At 42.9% G+C, this 24,803-nt stretch overlaps 2 protein-coding genes across 6 annotated transcripts in view; both read right to left on the reverse strand.

Annotated features, from left to right (window-relative positions):
* NTRK2 (neurotrophic receptor tyrosine kinase 2) overlaps nucleotides 1–24,803 on the reverse strand; it is a 331,355-nt gene that overhangs the window by 105,946 nt on the left and 200,606 nt on the right. The window contains exon 16 of one of the 5 annotated variants that reach the window (XM_027614955.2): nucleotides 24,643–24,659. The exons of the other annotated variants lie outside the window; for them this stretch is intronic. Coding sequence (XP_027470756.1) covers nucleotides 24,658–24,659 — 2 coding nt within the window. The 3' untranslated portion in view covers nucleotides 24,643–24,657. Of the gene's footprint in view, nucleotides 1–24,642; nucleotides 24,660–24,803 lie in introns of those variants that run through there. 5 annotated transcript variants of the gene reach the window in all.
* Nucleotides 1,218–1,640, reverse strand: LOC113934284 (10 kDa heat shock protein, mitochondrial-like). The gene has a single exon (XM_035723541.1). The coding sequence runs from the start codon at nucleotides 1,620–1,622 to the stop codon at nucleotides 1,314–1,316; it is 309 nt and encodes a 102-aa protein (XP_035579434.1). The 5' UTR covers nucleotides 1,623–1,640; the 3' UTR covers nucleotides 1,218–1,313.

Below are 24,803 nucleotides of genomic sequence, written 5' to 3' on the forward strand. Positions count from 1 at the left end.
ACGTGTGATTGCAAGGGCACCCAGAAGGCACTTCTGACTGCAAACTTCTCTCACCTATTACCTTCCTTCTACATGGACCTGGTTGTTAGGTGACGGGATGGAGCCTACTACCATCCACTAACCTGGGGGCCCTGAGAGAGGGACAGGGGATGGGTCTGTTTGATGGAAAATACACTAAGTCTGGCAAGAGTCACTGATGTGGGGGTTGGGCAAAGGTGGGAAGAGGCAGCCAGTTGCAAGGGCCAAATCAAATCTCAGCCACTTTCCCTTTTGTCCCTGCCACACTCAATGCCTGGGGGCCCTGCCACCAGAACACAGAGCCATGTATCGTCTTCTCCTGAAGGTCTGTCTGCGCATGGTGGTCTGGTGAAGCCGCCCTCCATTGTTACTGATTGTCTCCACCTCACAATTGCATCGTCCGTCTTCCTCTCGGCTGCCAACCTCTTCACTCTTCGTCCTCTCCTGTCTTGTCATTCCCATGATGTTGCTTCTCTCATTTCCTCGTCTTTTTCCTCTTCTTGCTCCTTCTGAATTCTAGACATTCCCAAGCCTGGAGTTCTGGAATGGGCATCCTCTTCTTTGTTTTTTCCCCCTCTTAACATCTTCTCTCCAACTCCAACGATACACTTCTTTCAGGCCTCAAAGCTTTCCTCCATACAGCTCTTTCTCCATCAACAACTCTAGCCCCATGGCTCTTCTGAGCTTATTCTCCATTTTCAGCTTCTTTTGCGCCATTTTCTGTGGGCTGTTGTTTCTGTCTCTCACCCCCACATTATCCTCCACAGTGTCCTTAGATCTCTTGTCTCACTCTTCCCTCACATGCCCAGATGGAAACAAAAACAGTTTTGGTTTTCCCTTCTCCTCACAATCAATGGCCAAATCTCACGCACCCTGCCTCTATCATCTCCCCCATGTCTGTCTTCCTTCACTCCCTTCACTGCCATCAGCTTGACAAGACCCTTCCTCTTTTCATCTGTATTCATTTGGTAGCCTCCCATGTAGCCTCCACCTACAGGAGGCTTCCGACTAACCATCTTAAGGCACCACACAAACAACATGATTCCCTGATTTTGCTTGCAAGCCAAATGAAGAAATATTTTTTTATATTGCAACCTGGTTACACATAAGTCAGTGTTCACCTAAAATTTCATATAACATATTTACTCTCAATAGGGTGATGCCCTTTTTTTTTTCATAGTTTGGATACCATTAGTTTATTATAAAAGAGAGACATGAAACTTATTTACATGATGAAAGATTTCACAACTTCACTGGAATGGGCAGCTTCACTTCATGCCATTTTAATAATGATTTCAGTCCACATACTTTCCGAGAAGGTCACCATCTCTAAATAAGAAAAAATCCTTGTCATCTAGAACTACTTTGGTGCCTCCATATTCTGGGAGAAGAACTTTATCTCCAACTTTCACACTAACTGGTTGAATCTCTCCACCCTTTCCTTTAGAGCCCGATCCAAAAGCTACTACTGTTGCTTGCAACACTTTTCCTTGAGATTTTTCTGGAAGCATAATACCTCCTTTGGTTACAGTTTCAGCTGCGCTCCTTTCAACTAAAACTCGGTCAAAGAGGGGAAGAAACTTTCTAAACGCCTGCCCTGCCATGACGCCGACCGCCGCAGTTGGTACTAGGGTGATGCACTTTTTAAAACTCAACTTAATTCAACTTTATTTTGATTTCCCAAAAACTGACTTCTATGACCCACTAATGAGCTGACACATGCAGTTTAAAAAGCACTCGCTTACGAGACAATTTGGTAAAAAACTTATTTTCCTCTTGTCCTCTCTTATAGCCTACTTTCTGTCATTCAGAAGTAAAGAATCACATCATTCTTTAATTATATCCACTACATCTTTTTTTAACATAAAATTTAGCATCTTAACTCCTTAGAAGTATACAGTTCAATGGCATTAAGTACATTCACACTGTTACACAATCATCACACCATCCATCTCCTGAGCTCTCTTTATCTTGAAGAACTGAAACTCTATACCCATTAAGCAACTCCCCCTGCCTCTCTTCCCCTAGGCCCTGGCAACCAGCATTCGACCTCTTGTCTCTGTGAATTTGACTACTATAGGGACCTCCTATAAGTGGAATCATAGAGTATTTGTCCTTTTATGGCTGGCTTACGTCACTTAGCGTAATGTTGTCAAGGTTAATATATGTTCTGACATATGTCAGAACCTCCTTCCTGTTTCAGGCTAACAGTCCATTATATGTATGTGCCACATTTTGTTTATCCATTTATCCATCGATGGACACTACCCACACTTTTAAAGCCCTGATCCTGTGCCCACTTCATTTCCTTGTACATTCCTAGTTTCTCTCTCTCTCTCTCTCTCTCTCTCTCACACACACACACACACACACACACACACATACACACACACATTCTAAAATCCTACCTTGGTAGGTATGGGGATAATAGTGTCACCTGGTGTTTCACTGGAGGAAACTTTCCTTCCCTCAACACCTCTCCCGCCTTCTTCCTTCCCCACTGTATTGTAGCTTCCAGAAGAAGGTATCTCTACAGCAGCAAATTCCTGCTCACGAATGCGCACCTTGTCTCCCTGTGTGCCTTCCGCTCTCATCTAATGCTTTCCATCACATGAGCATCATCTCGCTGTCTTCCTATCTTTACTTCTATTTATTAACGGAAAAAACAAATTTTTAATGCTCCTCAAGATTGACAAACAGTGTAAGTGTTGGAAAATATTGGTATAAAAGAGAAGAAAAGCCAGAGATTTCTGAACAAAAATGCAGATGTTTTGTGTTGCACTCAAATACTTGGATTATAACAACATTTCTTTTGACTATTTTTCATTGCAGACTAGAGATTTGGCTTTGAGCAAAATAGACTTATGTGAGCTAACCTCATACTATAACCACCATTTATAAAATTGTTCCTATAAGAGTAATGCATCTAAATTTTAAAAAACAGCTTCGTAGTCAAGAAGCATATGTAATGTGAGAGAAATATCTCCTCTCCCTTCATACAATATACCTTGTTACTTGAAATAATATCACTAAAGTTTTCTCTCTGCTATCAGTGGAGAGGCAGAATTTGAATGAAAACATTCACAGAAAACTCAGATGCCTTCTTAGCAATTAACTTCTGCTTTCTCAACTATATTTTCTTAAACAACAGTTGTTATAAGATAAGAATATTACAGTGGTGAATGGTAGTGAGAAACCATCCACAGTGAAAGTAGAAAGAGGAAAGTCAAAGCAAAGCATGTAAGAAACCATAAGTTAGAGGCCATGATTGAAGAATGAATGGTTGCCTTGCTGAGAACTTTTCTTATTAAAATTCAAAGGTATTTATAAAGATTAAAAATTAAGTTGGCTGGAGTTATACAGAGAGGCAAGTTCTCTGCAAATTCCATTAATAATTAAACCTTTTATAGCATTTTATGTGATTCCTGGAGGAATGCATTAAAGACACCGTGTGTCCTCTGCCCAGGGTTAGGCAAGAAGCCAACTCAGCGATGAGGATTAGAATTCATGAATTCTCAGCTCAGAACACCATGTGCCGGCATACAGGGTAAGAAAAAAAATAATCTCTAATAACTTCTGATTAAGAAAGGGAGGCCAGAGAAGAAGGTGTTTAGAGGTAAGGGCATTTCCATACTTAAGCGGGTTTTTGGCACCTATCAGATTTTTTTCTCACTTCTTCTCTTTGGCATTGCAGGTGCTGTTCATTTAGATTCACTAATTTTGAACTGCCTGAAGCAGCTGTTCAGTAATGGTTGAAGCATCTGCTGAGTGATACTCCAGGTGGGAAGTTCTCCGGGTTCACTGGTGAAGCAGCCCCCTGAGTCAGTAAAAAGACCACTGGTCCCAGGCCAGGTAAATGTCTTTAATATATTCAGAAGGAAGGAAGGAAGGAACGGAGGGAGGGAGGGAGGGAAGATGAAAGGAAATGAAAGAGAAAAGAAAGAAAAATGACAGTCAGGAGAAAGAAAGGGACATTTTCCTGCCTACTAAGGATACACTGCTTCTTCGACTTGGCCTCTTTCACATAAAAAAAAAAAAAAAGATTTGGGGCACCTGGGCGGCTCAGTGGGTAAAGTGTCGGACTCTTGATTTCAGCTCGGGTCATAATCTCAGGGTTATGAGATCGAGCCCATGTCCACCCCGTGCTCAGTGGAGAGTCTGCTTGAAATTCTCTCCCTCTCCCTCCCTCTCTGGCCCCCCTCTTCATGTGTGCTCTCGCTCATAAATAAATAAATAAATAAATAAATAAATAAATAAATAAATAAAATCTTAAAAAAATTATTCCTTGAAATCAAAGACTTTGCCCAAATTAAGATAGAGTTAGTATCTTAGTTCTGGGATGATCGTTACATGGGAACGGGAAGGACGGACAGGAGGAAATTGTGAGGATATGATTAGCTATAGGACATCACCAAATGATCAGCTCTAAGGTATTGCTCTGCTCCATCCCATGGCTTCCATCCTCAGAGGCACCCCATGGTCACAGCGTATACCCTGCAGCTCCAGCTGCCTCCCAGGGAAGATTTGCCCAGGACTTCTGTTTAATCTGTTGGCCAGAACTGTGTCATACCCCTGCAAGAGAGTCAGAAAGGCCAACAGATCTTTCTGTGATGATAGAAATATTCCAGCCCTGCTGACCTCCTTCATAGCTATTTGAAATAAGGAACTAAAATCTTAATTTTATTTCATTTTAATTCTAAGGAACTAAAATCTTAATTTTATTTCATTTTAATTCAAAGAGCCGCATGTATAGATTGTTCAGTTGAGCAGCCACATAGACTCAAACTTCCCTTATCTCTTGCTTACGTGGTAACTATAATGAGGTGGGACGGGGTGAGGAAAGGGATGAAGAATCATGGAGTTAATTTGTTTGTACACGTGGGAAACCAAGCTAGTCACTTGACAACTGTGGCACTTAGACCTCTCAGAAGCTACAGCAGGCTTTATTGTACCCATTTTACAGACGAGATAACTAACACTCCATTTAAGGAAATTTGCTGACATCATAAAGTTAATAGCAGCAGGGTTGAGTTTTGAACCCAAGGCTTTCTGACAGCAGAGCCCATGCTGCCTCCACCATCACAGAGACACGGTGGAGAGGAGTCAGGGCTCCTAGAACAAGCACCCAAAAGTCGAAGGGGGAGAATTAGCAGATGTTCTTTAAGTGGAGTGGCCTTCTGTTCTTCTCTACCTTTCCACTACTAGTCCTGTGGATTCGTTTGCCTACTTTCCTCCTCCTTATGATAATCTGAAATTTTAAAAAATATATTTTTTTTGGTAAAACCAATGTATACTGTTTACAAAAATTCAGATTTCTCTTACAAGTACCAAAAATAGAAAACAAAACAGCACCCCAAATCCCACTCCCAGTCCTGAAGCTTTTCACTTCACTTCTCTTTCTCTCGACCCGCTGTGAAATAGAAGACAGATTCACAGATTCACCCTAATTCCCAAGTCCCTAAAGGGTGCTTGTGGATCCGTTGAACCATTCAAAGAAGAACACACAGAATTGTTTAAAGTTCCTGGTGGGAAAAAGACAAAGACCCTTAAAGTCAAAACCACCAAGAGTACTGATGGTAGTCTTTAGATTCAACTACTAGTAAGTAAAGTTACTAAAGGAACGTGCACCCATACTTGGAAAGGAAAAGTGAGTCTCTGAGCATTTGGAGCAGTGGGGGTTATAGTGTAGACGTGGGGAGAGCTGGGCCTTTAGCGAAGAAGCCGGTCAAATGAAGGGGACACGAGACCCAGAAGTTAGCCACCCTCTCCAGCTCACTCCCCCCGCCCTAACTCCACGTTAGGCACATCCAACATATTTAGAAAAAGCAGGGTTATAAATAAAGAGACAGACAAAAATAAATATGCTCTTCATAATGATTTGGGGTTTGTTATATAATCAGTAATTATGGTGCACTTATGCTTATTTTATAGGACTTAGAGCAGTGTTTAAGCTTTTAAACTTTTAACAGTGCTTACAGTGATTTATATTTATCTCTTCATTTTGGGAGTTCTATCTGTGAGCTATTTGCTGGAAAAAACCTTAAATATGCAACATAATTGTATATCATCCTTTAGAAAATGCCATTCCGCTTACGATGTTGCGCTTGGTAATTTTATTTCTAGGTTAAACTGTGAAGCGACCGTCTACTGTGGGGAGTCCATTAGCACCACCCGCTCCTTACACCTGTGACCTCCTCAGTTGTCTTTAGATCAGTATTCTGCTTCCTGATGCGTGCAGGAGAAAACACTCTTGTACTCAAATTGATAGATATTTCCAGGTGTCGAAAACTTTTTAATTGAAGACTCGGGCAAAGGGATTTCAAACGAACCCATAAAATGGGGCGTTTGCATTTTTTATTTTATCCAGACTGTCCCCTGTCCCCTCGGATGAGCCAAAAAGGCTCTTTGATGTCACTGAGGACACGGATCTCCGTCAAGCCAAGTCTTTGTTCAGAGATAAACCGAAAGCACTAAAAACACCCTCTCCTCGGTAACTTCTAAGCTGCTGTGTACTTCAAGTCTGCATGTGCACATAGTAAGAACGAGGCCCGTCTGTCCAAACAGAAAGGCCTACTTCCCCTAAGTGCCTTGGATCCACTTGCTGAATCCACAGACGCAGTTTCCTGTGTCACGGCGTCACCTGGGACACCGCAAACAGCTGGGGTCGTGGAGGCAGTCTTTCGGGAAAGTGACAGCACCCCGGATGTCCTCTCTGAGACAGAAGCCTACGTCCCCAAGCCCAGACACCAGACACCCGCTCTGAGGCGGCTTCGTGAGTCTCATCAGCAAGCGTCACTTCCCACCTGGGGGACAGAGGTTGTAGCACTTCCATCAGAGATGACTCTGTCTTATGAAGCTGGTGTTCTAAGCCAACAGTGGCTATCAGGGAAAGAATAAGCAGTAGCAGAGAGGACCTTTCCTCCTTGTCTTGTCTGATCGGCTTTTCTGCCTCTGGCTCTCCTTGCGGGTCAGAGGGAGCACGGAGCCCAGGACAGTGGGTCTGGCCTTCCGCCCACCCTAGGGCTAGGTGGTGGTTCCCGTAGCTACAGAGCCTCCAACATCCCTGGGTCTGTCCTGCACAGGACTTTTCAGCTAACATTTCTGCCCTCTGCTGCCCCCCGTGTGGCAGGAGCGAGATGGAATTGGCCAGCCCAGCTAATGTGAGTGACCAACACGTGAGCTATCAAACAGAAGGGCCCCAAGGAAGCGGCTTGTGAGGCCACGGAGGGAGCAGGTGCTTACTCCTGTGCCTTGTCCTTCTGGGTCCTGCTGTGCCAATCCCACATGGGTCCAGGCCTCATTCTCAGCCTCATGATGTTTTTGACCAGAGACAGGACTCGAGGTGCCAGCACCCAAGGGACTCCTTTGCCAGCAGGCAAGTGACCATGGAGACTGGTGCTACAGGCCCTGGGGCGGAAGTCACCACCGAAGCTCAAACGATGTCACAGCAATACCCACAGCACAGGGTCTTGGGGGAAGCAGGACATGGGGGTGAAGGACTTGGGCTTAGAAGGGGACCTCTTCTACTGGCAAGCTGTCTAGCCATGAGAAGTCACAACAGCCCCCCCCAACCCCAGGCTGCTTCCTGCGTCAAATGGGCACAATGACATTAAGAAATGGGCACAATGACATTAACAATAGCCGCATCACTTTCTTGGAGCTCTGACAGTGACTCCGATGAGCCATTCTATGAAAGGAAGGTGTCCCCCCACCCTATGATGCCCACTCCTGCTTCTCATTCCCAGCTACTGTCAGGGAATTCCCAAGGGTTACCTTGACTCCTCACTGACCCATTTATTCTCACCTATCCCAGTGGCCAGCCTTGCCACCCTTCTTATCGGGAACCCCTCGGGGTTGTGAGATCAAGCCCCGAGTCTGGCTCCTCACTGGGAGTGGAGCCTGCTTAAGGTTTTCTCTCACCCTCTCGCTCCACCTTGCCTCCACTCTCTCCCTCTCAATAAATAAATAAATACATAAATAAAGAAATAAATAAATGTATGGTAGGAGATAATTTATTGTGTAAGTAGTACTACTTATGTAGTCAAAAATAACAGGGGAAAAGGCATTTTGTTGAAACGTCTATTTCTTTAACATAAGCAAGAGCCTTTAAAAAAAAAAAGATTGTATTTATTTAGAGAGATAGTGCACGAGTGGGGGAAGGGGCAGAGGGAGAGGAAGAGAGAGAATCTCAAGCAGACTCCAAAAGCGCAGAGCCCGACGCAGGGCTCGATCTCACGACCCTGAGATCATAACCTGAGCAGAGATCAAGAGTCAGATGCTCAACTGATGGAGCCACCCAGGCGCCCCACAAGTGGAGCCTTTAAATGTACTTATCCTCTGCCATTTTCCTTTCAGAGATGTGTAAAAGGGCTACAGCACCCAGAATACTGCAGAACACGACATCACTTTAGAGACACACCATAGAGAGCTAACATGAAATCACTTCTTTCCTTCCCATTTTGCAGGATTCCACAAGACATGAGAACTGGGTTAGCCTTAGGGACAAAAATATGTGCTTTCAAATTTCTATCACGGCATGCTATATCCATCCAACATGTTACTGCACCTCCTCCCAGACAGGCAGTGTTTGGAGCACTGAGGATATAACAGTGGGTAAAGGAAACCATCATCCCTACCCTCGTGGAGCTTGTGCATTCTTGAACAGTGCCTGGCACCAACGAGCGCTCAACAAATAGTTGCTGAACAAATGCGTGCATGCACTTTCACCTGAATGACCAAATCATCCACTCAATCTAAATTAGCTATATCATTTCTTCCGGAAGTGTAGCCATGCGCATAACTAAAGTTGCCTTGTTGAGAAAAAAAATTAAAAACAGATCAACCATCTTTGATTTGGTTCCCCGAGAACCTATCTTAACAGAACAACAACAACCAAAGAGAGAAAGAGAGAGACAAAGACAGAGAGAGACAGAGAGAGGCTAACTCAAATGGGGCGGCCTGAGAATCCTAGGAAAATGCTATTTAGAAATTGACACGGTCTTCTGCAAGAGAACATAGCAGTGCCCTATCACACCCTTTAAGAATCTCATCAAATGAGTTAAAGATCTCAAGGCACCGTTTGTCCTTTATTGTTAGGCAGTCAATCCCCACCCGCCTCCACCCAGCAAGCAAGACCCTTGTACTACAGTCTTCTCCTGCTTGCGGGGCTGAGTGGCAGAAGGGAGCAAAACCTGGCAAAGGCAAGCCTTAAGAGCTTTATGTTCCCTTCCCTGCAACACTCTATTGATTTGCTCACACTCCCCAAAGATCTGAGACATTTTATAATCGTGACCGTAATTGAATGCCATCAGGGATTCGAAGGGACTTCCTTCTTTAACATTTAAAGAGACGATAAAGCATCATTTTAAAAGCCGTAAAACCTTACCAAGAAACCAAGGCAACCCCACAGACAAACTCTGCCTTTCTGAAAAACCTCTGCTTTCTGTCTTTCTTTCTTTTTCTTTTTTTTTTTTTTTTTTTTGAATGATTTTTATTTATTTGAGAGAGTGAGAGAGCAGGATCGGGGGCAGAGGGAGAGAGAGGGAGAAGCAGACTCCCCACTGAGCACGGAGCCCGATGTGGGGCTTGATCCCAGGACCCCAAGATCATGACCTGAGCCAAAGTTTGATGCTTAATCAACTGAACCACACAGGTGCCCCCAAAACCTCTGCTTTCTTATGTGGCTCTGGGTGCCTGGCCACAGGCTCCAGAGACCCATCCCTCTCCTAGGATTTGATTATCTGGCGGCCAGGACAGGATGAAATGGAGAAGAGGAGAGCTGCTTGGGGAGAATCACTTCCAGGGAAAAGCAATTAAAAAAGCCTTTCATCGAAGATGGCTGCTGTGAACAAGACAGGTAATGGGTCAAAAGTGCCAGGAACTTCCAAACCTATTCACCTCTAAAATTGCATCCAGGCAGCATCCCCAGGTTCAGAGAAAATAGAAATCTCGGCATCAAAATAATTGCTTAAAAGTTGGGACTGGAAAGTTGCAAAGTATGTCTTTAAGATTTAAAAGATAGTAAAAAAAAAAAAGAATACAAAGTCCAATGAGCCTCCTGTCCGTATTGTTTGTCTTATTGTCAATATCCTGCTGTCTCTCCACCCCTTACTTCCTTCTGTTTGTCCTGAGTTTGGAAAATTGTGAAGGTATTGTCCCAGCTTGCCCTGTTAGCTAAGGGTTATATTTTTTCCCATTATTGCTTGGATAAGTTTGAATCATAGATCTATATATTTTCCTGCAATTGTATTCCAGCCCAGTCAAGTTGCAAATGCCCTATCTTCTCTGATGCCTGTCCAATTTCCCTCTATCTATTAGTCTTTGCTGTAACTAAGTAGAGGGAAGGACTTATGAATTGTGTCCCCCGTCCTGTGTGGTTTTTTTGAAGGCATCATAGACAATATTAAAGGTGATTGATAGAATCTGTTGTTTTGAGGTGTATATGGCAATTTCTTCATTTGATGTCTGTCATCACTCATGTTTCTATATATTTGTAAATGAGACTTCACAGCAAGATTTTTGTGGACGAACTATTGCTTGGATGATAATTTTACATGACCACAGTATTTCCAGACTGTAAAACTCAATTCTTCTTGGTCTTGACTAGCCTTAAGCCAGGCACTGAAGTTCAGATAGGATATTTAAGTGGAGGTGGGGTGGTAGCAGGGGGAATCGTTCTGTTACTTGCCGAGTAGAATCTGACTGGTCCGTGTAATGAGATAGAACCGAAAGCTGAGTTGGCTGAAACTGCAATAAGCCCCCCAAATTGCTCAACTTTGCCTTGGCTCAGCAGCCAATGACCCATTAACGTACGGAGCTAACTAAATAAAATCATCTGTTAGTGAAGATAAGCGTGATTGCTGCTGGTCTGGTTATACAAACTGTGTCCCATTAAATTAAGCATGTGAAATGCAAAACAACGAGAACCAGCTCACAGTTGGAATGCATTCAAGGCTTTGGAGCAGCGTATTTCTTAGATTAATGTGGGTGTGCAGTGCAGACTATTAAAACCCCTCCAAGCGTGGGGTCCGACGTGCATGCAATTTCTGGGCACCTGTTAGATTTTTCGTTTATCCGAGTAACACCGAACACCTCAGCCCTGGGAACATACTCGTTGCAGTCTGGTCTCCTGGATTTAACAGCCTAATGAGATCTCCTTGCACAACTTAGTTGGAGGGGCCTCCTGGGGCGCATTTCATCTGTGTTGCCCTCTCTTTGTTACTGAATGTACCGCATCCATCTCAGAAAGGAGGGTGACCTGTTTCTTGTTGTCAAAATTGCTCTGTGGGTTTGGAAAAGCCTCAAAGTTAATGTCAGCTCTGGCTCGCTGCTTCTCTTTCGACAACTAGAGGCAGAGTGGGCAGCATCTGTCTACTTGGCCAAGCATCCGCACCCTGCTCCAGAGATACACACCATTCTCCCTGTGGATCACACTGCGCGCTCTGTGGCAAACGATTTCCTCCTTTGTCTCATGGAACAAGCAGAATAAAATCAATAATACAGAGCCTGGCTGGTAGACACAGAGGCCAACCCGCTGATAAACACAGCCGCGCCCCGGATCCGCGGTGTCTGGAGGGGCACGCCATGCCTTTTGTCCCCTTCCAGCGCCAGCCCACACGTCCGCGGCCGCCTTGTCCACAAGCGGCTGCTGCAGGCTCTGATATCGGGACTGATATCAACATTGCTGAGCCATCAGGGATGACTCCCAGAGCAACAGTTCCTGCTTCTGTGAGGCAGCAAAAGGAGCAATACGCTTCCAAAGCTGAAGATTTTTAAAAAGTATCTGATTTTTAAAAAGCCCAGTTCTTAGACAGAATATATACTATAGGCTTCCATTCATGTGAAGCTCTAGAGCAGACAAGATGAATCTGTGGTTTGTAAAAAAACTAGAATAGTGACTGTGTCTGATGGAGTGTGGCTGGAGGGAATTAACTGGAAGGACACAGGAGAAAGCTTTATGGGGTGATAGTATGTTCTGGATCTTGATGGGGCTTTGTGTTACACGGGAGCATGCGTGTGTCAAAGGTCACGGAATAGGACATTTAAGGCTAGTATGTTTCATTGCCCGTAACTTTCATCTCAAAAAAAGAAAGAGAAAGAGAGGGAGAGAAGGAAAGGAGGAAGGAAGGAGGAGAAGAAGGAAGGGAAGGGGGAGGAAGGGAAAGAAGGAGGGAGGGAGAAAGAGAGAGAACGAGAGAAACCATAAATAAATATTGAACTCTAGCTTGTGCTCCTTGAAGTATTTAGGGTTGAAATGTCCTGTTGTCTACTCTGAAGTGCTTCTGAAAACCGATGGACTGTTAGGGTAAAGAGATCCTCACTGCAGATTCCAGATGTCTCTATGGTATTCACTGGACAATTCCTTTAACGTTTCTGTGTGTTTGAAACTTTAGCTAATACAATGGAGGGAATGGGTGAAGAAATTCAATTCTAGTTTTTAGAAGTCAGGTTTCCGAGTTGGCAGTGGTAGTTTGGCAGACGTACCAGATGGAGTGTGTCACCCAGACAGTTGAAGATGTGGGAGGCGGAGCTAATGCTAGCCACAACGATTCCCGCACTCTGTGTGGATTCTACGTGCTTGGGGGTCCCCCCTTCTCTCTGGGCTCTATCAGACTGTAATATACAGCTCTGCTCGGGCAGCAGAGCTCAGATAACTTAAGCAAGAAATACGTCCTTTGGATAATTTGCAGACTTTGACCTGAAATAAGGGCAGATACATTTAGATATATAATTTGTTTTCTGGCTGCCACGCTATTTCAAAGTATCCTTGTTACTGCCTGTGGTGAAACACTCCTCTGCCATCAGAGAAATGAATCAGGTGGGGTTACTAAAACCATACCCTACAGCTCCCCTAATCTATATCCATCTTACTATCATATTGGCCCAAGTTCATCTCTTAAAAAAATACTTTCAGTGTGACACATGCAGGCAAAGAATCCTTTGTTTTTTCAAGCAGAACATATTGGCTGAGCCAAACAAGTTAAGTTACATCCCTGGACATCGTAACAAAACAGGGTCCTTTCTATATTTTTGTAGGTTCTAATTTATAACAATTTATTCAATTCCAGGGGCTAAAGGGTAAAAACATAGACATAAACAGCATTAAAAAGTGCTGCTATTGGTTTTGGAATTCAGCCATAGATGTGTACTAAGTGAGAAAAATAAATGAATCAATCATCTGGGCCGTCTCCCACTTTCCTCCCAAATCAGCCCTACTGGGTCCCAAGACTCAGCTGAGAAAAGAAGAAAAGCCTGAAACTCACTTTCCCAAGCATCATGACCATGGTAGCATGCCCAGGTTAAGCAACAAAACCATAGGATGAATATTGCCATAACTTCCATAACAATTCATTTTACTTGACTATTTGGGTGGATATATTTTTATACTAAAATATAACAGATATATTCTGGAATAGTGTGCAAAATTCCCAAGTTGTAGTAGACTGATACTTCGGTGACATCCAATAAACCACATCTCCCTGTTTTTATGTTCTTGTGTAAGTTCCTCCCTTTGAATCCAGGTGGGGCCTATGACCTGCTTTAACCAACAGAATGCAGGGAAAGTGAGACAGCACTGGTTCTAGACCCTAAGCCCCAAGAAGGCCTGGCAACTTTCACTGTTGTACTTTTTATAATAAATTTGACTACCTCATGTCTTCCATGATAGGAGGAAGCACAGGTGTCCATACAGAGAAGTACATGTGGCCCTTGCCAGCAAAATTCCTAGCCAGCAATCACCAATTGCCTGCCTTGTGCAAGAGACCACTTTGGACCTTCCTAATGTCCAAGCCAACACCATATGAAGTAGAAAACGACCATTGACCCACAGAATTTTGAGAAATAATAAACTGTTCTTGTTTATTTATTTTTAAAGATTTTATTTATTTATTCATGAAAGACAGAGGGAAAGAGAGGGAGAGAGAGAGAGAGAGAAGCAGAGGGAGAAGCAGGCTCCCAAGGAGCAGGGAGCCCGATGCGGTACTCGATCCCAGGACCCTGGGATCATGACCTGAGCTGAAGGCAGACGCTTAACCATCTGAGCCACCCAGGCGCCCTGTTCTTGTTTATAGTGCCAAAGTTGGGCGTAGTCTGTTATGCAGAACTAGATAACCAAACCACAATAAAATTTGTGACTTCAAAGAAATATTACAATTGAAGAAAGTATCTTAGAGTGACACCCTGAGACTTCTACCGGTCAGAGTACTTCGGTGAAAGCGATCAAGAAGCATTTCCTTAGAATATAACTCACAAGAAGATAATCCCCCCAGATTCAGGTATATTTCCTAGTTGTTATATGATCAAGAAGAGCTTCATGTCCTCAACCTTTGTTAGACGATCAGAGATAAGCATTTTTAAATCATGCCTGTTCCTGCCAAGGTGATTGCTTACGGGATCATTTCAAGACACCTTATGGATGTAGAAAGCTCATTTATAACTGGCACTCTCTTCTAGACCCCTGAAGTATTTTTCTCCCAAATTCCTGCTCTGGTCACTAAGAGCCTCCCTCCATACGGCCAGCTGTAAACTGGTCCCAGAGGGTAAGAAAAGATCCATGAAGTCTGATCTACATCTGTTCTACTCAGGACAAAACATCTAAAGCTAAGAATAAGACATGGACCCTCACTCCAGCAGTTCATCAAATGGCCCCTTCATGGCATTTTACCTTGCAGGGTTAACATAATGCATAAGCCCCGGCCTGGCTCAGTACCTGTCCCATGAAAATGATGAGGGTCCTGGTCATTAGCACTGATCAGTCACACCCATGGACCTGCTATGTCCCAGCACCAGAGCCTGAGTGACCGGGAACCTAATGTGACCTGAGCTGAGAAGGAGAAGGAAAGGGACAGACAGGAAAACAGTAACAACATTTATTGACCGCAATAAGCTAGGCTTTGTGCTAAATGCATCAGATGCTTTCCAAATCACTGGAGATGCACAAGACCCAGAGCAGGTGGGCATTATTACCCTCATTTTATGGATACTGTGATGATGTCGGCAAAGAGCTTAGCACAGCAGCTGGCTCTTAATAAGTGCCCCAAAATAGCAGTCATTAGTATTTTTATAGTGTTGTTAATATCACTTCACAGAGTGGAAACTGAGGCCGACTGAGACTCTGTGACGTGCCAAGGTTACTCAGGAGCAACAATGTGGCACCAGGATTAAGGCTCAGGTCTCTCTGGTGCCACTGTCTCCAGGCCGGTAACCGTGATGGTGTTGTAAGGACAAGAGCGGTGTCGTTTCCCCCTGGTGATGGCTGAAAATGTTATACCCTTATAATATGCCACCAGTGATACGTTAAAGTTGTATCCAATCTAACATACAAAAGCACTTTGGGATCGTGTTTAATGCATCAAGGGTAATTTAGAATTACAGAAAGGGAGAAAAATTTTTTCAAAGAGCCATTTTAAAAAGTCACTGCTGTCACTAATAACAAATGGAGAAATTCTATCCATGAGGCAATTAGCCAACCGATAAAGGCTGAGCTTTTCAGGGATTTGAACCAAAGCAGATATTGTAACCTGTGATTTGTCATGATTATGGACCCACCGGTCTGCTGTGGGTTGAAGTGGGTCTAGTGTAGGTCAACTTCACAGTGTGTGGAACACTGTAAAGATGGGGTCTGATCCCTTTAGGATCTCCATGGGGTTGGTGGCCAGATGCTCCATGACATGAGGTGGAGGCAGAACCTGAGTTTGCAGCTTGTCTCTGCCACTTTCTGCTAAGACCATGAGTCTTACTTAAATTCTCCCTGGCTCACTTTCCTCACCCATAAATAATTGCCTAAATGTGAACTCTAGCTGAGAGACTGGGCTGGAAACACTTTGGACACGGTACATCTCAAAACAAGTTTCCTCTCCTTTCTCTTCCCAGACTGGTTAAGTTCTATCAATGTCCATCTCTAGCATCTGAAACCAAGAATAACATTTTCTTCTGCTTTCTGTGTCCTGGCTGACTTTTATTTGCATTATTAACTACTTGGAAAGTAATAAGGCTGGATTTGTTTTGTTTTCTGTTCTATTCTGTGGTTTGTCAAGAAGTCACGTACCTTAAAAAAAAAAATGGGTTTTGTCACTTCTTATAAAGAGTATTTCAATCTTAAGCAAATAGAACACAAAACAAGATTCAGTGTCCCGTCTGTCCCCCATTTACATCAAGGAAATAGTGTGCAACCTTAAATAACACAAATAGTCTTTTTCTTGAGGAAAAAAAAATGTGGACCCAGCCCTTCTGTAGTTCCCCAAGTTAGATTTTTCTACTGGCATCCAAGGCAGAAAGCTGGAATCTATATAACAAAGCCAATTTGAGATGGATGCTGCCATCTTATTATAGATGGTCACCCAATACCCCTAGAGGCAGTAACTGGTGACAGCCAGAAAGATAAACATTGTCTTGGACCACATTCTGGATGCGAGCATCAATGTGTTTGGTCTTCTGTGTGAAGAACACTAAGTACGCTTATGGTCAAGCTCCAGAGAGGCTGCCATTTTTGTTTTTGGATATCAATTTATATTCCTCTTGAACCTTGCATCATCTGGCTCCACGGCCTCTACTAGCTGTCATAAATGATGCCAGGGTATTATTTTTTAGTTCCTTTGACAGCAGGAAAATATCCCTTCCAGGGGGCGCTGAATTTCTTGCTAGTCACTTAGAGACGAATGTGTCCAGGCCCTTCACACAAGCAGGCCAGATTCACACAACCAGGAAAAGATGCAGGATAATGGGAAATAACCTTAAGTCAATCCTTAAAAATTCACTGGGTCTTGAAAGCTGACCTAGGGAAAGTCCCCGGCTCAACAGGTGAGATGAAAATGAACAATACACTCACACTGGTTTCAGAATACCAGTTTGGGCCTTTACAAGAACCCATTCCATTTCTTGAACTACATCAATTCTCCTAAAATAAAATACATGAAGAAGTACCACAAGTCATTGATCTTTCTGTCTCTCTTTCTCTTTTTTTTTTTTTTGGTTGAACCACATACCTTCCGCCCAAGCAAAACTTATTCTCGGGAACAGAGCCCAAGCCCACGCGGATCTTTATCTTTTGTTCCAACCCCACACTTGTTTTACCCTCAGCTAGTTTAGGCAGAAACTGATAGCTAATGCTTTTCATTAAGCCAGTCAAGAAAAATTGCTTACCAGGTTTTACTCCTTCATCAGCCTGACTAATTACACCCATTCACTGTTCCTTTCATACAGAGACTTCAAATTCCAACTCTCAAAGACGCACACCACCCAAGAGACATCTGCTTCCTGGCTCACTCTGTCTCTGTTTTATATTACCCAGTGAAAACTATTCAGTGGCCCAGAAAATACCAACTAAGCAAAATCTAGAAGTAAGAAGTGCTTTCAAGCTGATGAAGGGTCAGGTCAAGGAAAAGGTGTTGAGATAAAGGTAATGGGAGATAGTGGGCAAAAAGATAGGAAAGAATCTTCTCACTCAATATGTTCAGGGAAAGGCATTTGGCAACCAGACTCCAGTGACAAGTCCTATAGACCTCTGCACAGTGGGACAAGTGGAATGTGGGCAAAACTGGTCTGAAACAGCACAAAGAGCACAAGGTCCATTGCACATCTAAATTGTGTTTTTAACATAAAACTCTAGGGTCTCTGAAATCGTGACTGTGCAACCGCCATTGCTCGGTCGAGGCACCGAGCTGGAGTGGAAGCTCGAGGTTTGAGTGATAACAACCAAGGCTGGACTTGAACACCAAGCCTAGGAGATGCTTGGGTAGCAATCACACTCCTCCAAACCAGCAAATGTTGGGCTTTAAGCAGGTTAGGGGACCAATGGCTCTGTACGTTTGGGAAGAACTTCCCATGGATCCACGGTTCAAATTGAAATTTCTCCTTTGAAGGAAGATATGGGAACACATGCCCGCCTCACAAAGTGTTAAAATCTTAACTTTCTCACTGTGGGAATTTCTTTGCATGGACTTGCTTTAGCCAAGTCCACAGGGAATCTTCCTAGCAGTCACATCTATCTACAGAAGCACACAGTGTGGACCTACAGAGCTAAAATCCCATTTCCCATCTATAATGTGTTCTAAGTTCTTTGAAGACCTCATTTTCTGGCTAATTAAACTATTGGTGCAGGGGCACCTGGGTGGCTCAGCTGGTTAAGCATCTGCCTTCGGCTCAGGTCATGATCCCTGGGTCCTGGGATCAAGCTCCCCGCTCAGGAGAGAGCCGAATTCTCCCTCTCCCTCTGCAGCTCCCCCTGCTTGTGCTCTCTCTCCCTCTCTCTCTCAAATAAATAAATAAAATCTTAAAAAAATAAACTGTTGGTGGAAACTTCACAGTAAAAAAAGCATAGCATCTTCAAGATCGCTGTCAGAAAACCATTCTGAATGCTTGGTTTAAATAAGACTCATAAGAAATAGGTCCTCCTAACACCTTTTCTTTTGAAGTTGTCCAAACTTATTTCAGTTTTGGGCTTTCACATGTGCTTCTCATAATGCTTTTCAGGATTATGAAAAGCAAAAAAAAAAAAAAGGATAACTTTATTCTACTACAAGTTTATTTCACGTACTCGGCTTGTTACCGCACAAAGAGCATGAGGTCCGTTGCACATCTAAATTGTGTTTTTAACATAAAGCTCTAGGGTCTCTGAAATCATGAATGTGCAATCACCATCTTTCAAAAAAACTGTTTAATAACTGGAGATCGTGTTTCAGGTTCTCGACCCCACTACTCAGAACTCGATTCCCTTTCAATGATTTGTCACTCGAGCCTCATTTTCAAGGGATCATTGGAACATCAGCTTCTGGTCTCTTAGGTTTCCAATCAGTGAAGCCATCTATAAATGCTAACTATTTTTTTGATAAATGACGCTATATTAGATCACAGATTTTGAAGATGCGTAACCTGCAGGGGCCTCAGTCATCTCTACCCCAGAGCTACAAAATTCTAGTTCATCCAGGAGGCACATCTCAGGCTGGTAAAGGCACTGCTCCTTTCTCCTGCCCTCGGCTAAGTAGGAAGCAAGAAGACAGGGTTTTCCCATCCATTACCTCGACCACATGTAGTACATAATTTACACATTGTATGTTTAGCTTAGTAGCTTTATCTTTTTCTTTTTAATTAATTTATTTATTTGGGAGAGAGAGAGAGCGCACACAAGCCCTCACGCAAGTAGAGGGAGGGGCAGAGGGAGAGAGAGAATCCTGAAGCAGACACCCCACTGAGCATGGAGCCCAACGATGGTGATGATGATGATGATGATGATCAATCCCAGGACCCCAAGATCACAACCTGAGCTGAAACCAAGAGCCAGTCATTTAACTGACTGAGCCACCCAGGCACCCTGTGGCTTTATCTTTTATGCTTAGCATTTTGAGAAGACATCTCAGTTCTGAAAAATACAAATAATAGTGCAGTTGCAAAATATCCTATTTGCACCGAAATATATTAAATAAAGGAAATATTTTAAATCACCCTTACTGGCACTATACACAGTATAATTAGTGTTAAGCGTCTGTGATAAATTGTGCCTAACAAATTGTTCAAGCATCATAAGCATTATGAGAAGACCACAGTTTCATTAAAACACTGAAAATTGTATTTTTCCCAGTGGTTGTACTGCAAGATAATGAACCCCCTACGAGTGGCGGCAGAGATGCAAATTCAATTTTGCACAAGATGCACAAATATGGTGATATATTCTGCCAATGGAGACACAGCCTCCGTCTAGACAAAATGAAAAACTTTCCTCATGTTCCGTAAATGTGTATAATTAAGAAAATATGAAGAACAGCTAATCATCAATATTGTATCCACGTCTGTATCTGCAATCTTATTGTTTTTGTTTTTGTTTTTTTTAAAGAAAGTCTAGCTGAGAGTTGAACCTTGTTCTCCCAGGCTTCAAATTTCAGTTTTCAAAGGGACTATTGATATTGGAGAAATTAGAAAGCACCCTAATCTGGCCCCAGAATTTATTAACTCTTCCTTAAAATTTTGCTTTCAACCGAGTGGCATGCCAGGGTTTTAATTTACAAGAGCAGCTTCTATTATACAAATAAGCAGACACTGTCTGGGGGACAAAATTGAAGCAGCTCCAATAGTTTTATTAATTTATTTGATTTACTTCTGGTTTCTCTTACCCAATCTTATTTATGTCAAAGTAAGTTGGAACAGAATTCATTACGTAGCAAAATGCAATTTGACCACTTTTTATTGGGACACGATGATTCAATCATTTCTCTCCTTAAATCCTATTATCTCTTCTTACATTATTTTGCACAGATTAAATCACATAAGATGAAATTCCAAAAGAAACTTAAGAATTTGTGGGAGGGATGAAATCAGATCCCAATCATTCCTTATGCTACAAATACTAAGTTACACAGCAATCAACATTTTTACCATTTTGCGTTATGATAGTATATTTTCTCTGAAGAAAATAAGTGAGTTGGTGAACTTGACTTTCTTCTTTTTAATAATAAAATCTTTTATTTATTTATTTATTTTATTATTATGTTATGTTAATCACCATATATTACATCATTAGTTTTTGATGTAGTGTTCCATGATTCATTGTTTGCGTATAACACCCAGTGCTCCATGCAGAACTTGACTTTCTAAAGTAAACTTTAAGTTTCTTATCATTTAAATATAGAATTATCAAAGTGCTGAGCCTAATCTGACCCAGTTTGTGCATATCTGCATTTTGTTATGCATTGTGTGGATTACAAAATTTCCCAAGTGACTATAGGATCTTTTCCTCTTCAACTAGTAAAGTTTAGGGATTTTTGGATTTTAGTAATTTTATGATGTGTTTGTGAAATAATAAAGGAGAAATTCCTCTCATCTGCTATTCATTTACCTGTTTCATTGTGTCTAGTACATTGTTAGTACATCAGGAACCCCCAACTAATAAATGGATCTAGTTACCAGTCCATTTCCATATTGAATGTTTAGAAATAGGAGTCATTTTATCATGAAGACACTGCTGTTATGCTTAGAATAACAAGACTATTCCTTAAATGCCGTTTGAGCCCCTGTGCTACTATGGCCCCCAAATCCCACTTCCAATGTCCTAACCCATCATGAGTGAAATATCTCTGTATTCAGAAAGACCTTGTAAAAGCTTTTGCAGGCCAGAGAGGGTAGCCGAATGTCAGCAAGGAGGGAGGGCCAGGAAAAACTCACCAGCAACAAAAGTACAAGCCTATCCCTACAGTGCGTGTCTCCACATCTCACTGAGTTTCATGGTCCTTCTGGAAGAGGAACTTCCACCATGAGTCTGGCCCGGAGCAACCATCCTAAACTCTGACACGCATCAGAATCAGCTGGGGGCTTAACAATGCAGATTCTCTAGCCTCACTTCTAGTGACTCAATTTTGATAGATATTGGTTGTGAGGATTTGATTCTTAGAATCTCCAGTTATCCCCCTGCCCCGTCTCTCTCTCTCTCACACACACACACACACACGCACGCATGCACACGCACACACACACACTCACACAGAACAAAAGGTACCACAGAGTGAGGACAAGTCCAAAAGCTTCTGCTTGCTGATGACTGCCAACAGCTGGCTGGCTAGCTGGATGGTGCAGGGTCAAGGGTAAATAGGTACAGACCTCCTCTAACAGTGTTGTTCCCCAGCTTTGCTGGGTCTTTGAGAAGGAAGAGGCTGGGCAAAGCTCAAACAGAAGGCCACCGGGAGGCTCTACCATCACCTCCCAAAGCCATTCGGCTATTATCGGGTAGCTCTCCATCAAAGATGAAGCCTTGAGACCCTGGTCTTCCCCACTTGAGATCACTTTCTACTGAGTCATCACAGGCTATTTAGAATGCAAAAAGTACTTTTGATAAAATAAGAGGGAATTTCAGGATGTAAACTATGGGCAAAATGAGAAAAGTTGTAGATATACCATCTCATTAGTTAAACTAGCTAAATCCCCAATGTAAACTGCCTCAAATCCTCTGTGGGCCCATGTGTACATGTTGGGGAAGCATGAGAGAGGACTGGCTGTCTGGCTAGGCAGAGGCAGAGAGACGGACACTAGGTCGGCATGTGCATAAGAAAACAGTCTCTGGACTCGGGCTGTCTCGGTTCAAACCCTAGCTCTTCTGCCCGGTAGCTGCATGTCTTTGGGCAAGTTGCTTAATTTTTCTGTGCCTTATTTTTTTCCACTGTGAGATTAAAGTAATAATAATACCTCTTGCATAGACAACTGTGTAAATTAAATGAGATAAATGTATGTAGAGCACATTGCACAGTGGCTGGCATGTATTAATCACACGATAGTCACTCGAAACTTACATGTTAGTCCCAGGAAGAAGCCATCTGACATACCTAGAGGGTTGACCCTGAAAACTCCCTTCCCCTTCCCTAGAACCTTCTGAGTTTCTTAAAAAAAAAAAGATTTATTTATTTACTTGAGAGAGAGAGCAGGCAAGTGCACACAAGAAGGGGGTGGGGCAGAGGGGAGAAAGAAAGAATCCCAAGTAGACTCCCCAACTGAGAGTGGATCCCCATGTGGGGCTCAATCTCAGGACCCTGAGATCATGAACTGAGCCAATATCAAGAGTCGGATGCTTAACTGACTGAGCCACCCAAGCACCCCATGGGTTTCTTTTAGACAAAGGGCACCCCAATCATCTTTCTAAGCAGCCTTTTCTTGGTCCTTGAACTTCAAATCTTCCCAGTGGCCATTGCCTTAGCCCCTGAGGGTCAGTCTATTCTCATTTTTCCAGAATTTCTTTTCTTTCAGGCTTCATATCCCTTCTCTTTTTGGTCTCCTTCTGGAAGCCTCTACGTGCCTCCCTTGTGGCCAGTTCTCCTCCATAAAGAACTTGAACTTGAGGTCTCCTGAGAAATTATTATCTCATAATACAAAACATAAAGCATTATCATGCCTGAAACCCATTTTACAAAACCACACAGGAGAATTCTCAAAATGTAAACCACTTGGGAAGTGGAAGAGAAGAACAGGAAGAAAGCTTTCAACCCAACAGTGAATGGACATGGCCACAGGGGTAGCTAACATGCCATTCAAATGGGAAGGCTACCTAACTTCTGCTCCTAACAGAATCAGAGGAATGTTTCGCTTCTTAGCCATGCCTGACATTCAGTGAAGCAGAGATGTATTTTGCCCTCAAAGCTACAGTCAGATTACAAATACAGTAGATACAATTATCCCTTCATCTGTTCATTCAGTTCTTCATCAGGTTTATTATGCACCTACCATGTCCTGGGCACTGTTCTAGAAGCCAGAGATGCCAAAGCACTTGTTTATCCATTGAACAGTCCATGATTAGAAACCTAGAAAATTGTCAGTAAGTATTTCCATCTGCAGTTTCCAATATCATTCAGCGACCTACTGCCACTGGATTCCCAAGTAAGACATGACTTCCTGATTACACACATTCATCATCCGCCAGAGACGTATGATTATATACGGTGAGCCTAACCTGAACTTTTCTCCCCATCCTCTCTACCCCGCGCCATCTTGGAGTTTCACTGTTAAATGTCCCAGATAGGCTTGTTAGTCAGAGATTTGTTTTATTTCATTTCATTGGGCAAATTTTCCATATTGGCAAATGTACCTAGGCACATGCAAAAGTGCACACAACCCCCATCCTAGGGGAAGCAAGAGATCCATCGAATTCTCTTTGGAAATATTTCAACCCCTTTCTTCTGAAATCTCATTCCAGGTAGTCTCTCCAAGACGCTCTCGGGCTACCTCTCCACAAACACCAAAGGGCTGCCCAAGCTCAGCATCTTGTGCTGATAGAGGCAAGGGGGGACTCAGGGGGCCTGGAGTTCTCCAATAAACCATATTTTGATTGTATCATTATTTGTCACAATGGACTTCAAACTGCAGTTGAACAATTCATACTTGGGTCTTCTCTAAGTTATCAAGATAATTAAGAGAGTAAACACTGGGTCAGAAAAGAACGTGTGCACTTTAGCTAACATCACCGTTCTAACTCATCTGCGCTCATCAAGCCCAGTGAAGACTTCTGATGTTTTGGGGGAACACGTGTTACTCTACTTACTAAAAACAAATATGAGGTACTGGTCACATATATGAATATGTGTAAGCATGTGCGCCTGTAACAAAGCAGGTGTTTAAAAATATCAGCTCCTTGATGTCCCCTGACCTTATGAAGCTCCTGATTGTGTTTTTCCCATGGAAGAAATGCCACTTATGAGTGCTGACTCATGTTTTCAAAGAGATCCCCCTCCAGAAGCTAAATATCTCTGAGAATTTTGACCCCTTTTAACTAGGCAGTTTGCATGGAAAAAAAAGAATGAGTAATAGAGTGTGAGCTGGAAAAGTGATTTGTCTGTCCTATGAGATACTCACACAGGGCTGGCATCGAAATTGGTTGCCTGTAGAATGGCTGGGGAGAAGGCATTATTAGCCTCTGTGTCCCCTCAGCCTCCCTAGAACAAGGTGACCAGGCAGGAACTGTGGGTGCCCCAACACTCACAGCACTGCCTACAGAAACTCAGTAAATGTGTGCACCTCCATTTGCTCCTAAAACACTTGGCACTCTTTGAACTCTGGCCTCTGAAAGACAGACATCAAGTTCACCTAGGAAACATATGTGCTAATCTCAGAAGAGTGAAGGCATTCCAGAAAGAGTCAGAGGTGTATATAGTACTGGATGCTTTTCCTAGGAGTTTCTGAAATGAAAGAAAAAAAGGCAAACGTTTCAGAATCGGTGTGGGGAAGGGGAAAAGGTGGGATTTTATGTGATTTAAATTAAAGAATAAGGGCCAATTATTCATGATTATCTTTTCTCTATTGAGAAAAACTCATGAGTGACC

Source organism: Zalophus californianus, chromosome 13 (genome assembly GCF_009762305.2).
Source record: "Zalophus californianus isolate mZalCal1 chromosome 13, mZalCal1.pri.v2, whole genome shotgun sequence".
NCBI classification, from domain to species: domain Eukaryota; kingdom Metazoa; phylum Chordata; class Mammalia; order Carnivora; family Otariidae; genus Zalophus; species Zalophus californianus.

Bases quoted from the DNA above. Each gene is read 5' to 3' on its own strand.
- LOC113934284 (XM_035723541.1), bottom strand. From the start codon at position 1,622: ATGGCAGGGCAGGCGTTTAGAAAGTTTCTTCCCCTCTTTGACCGAGTT.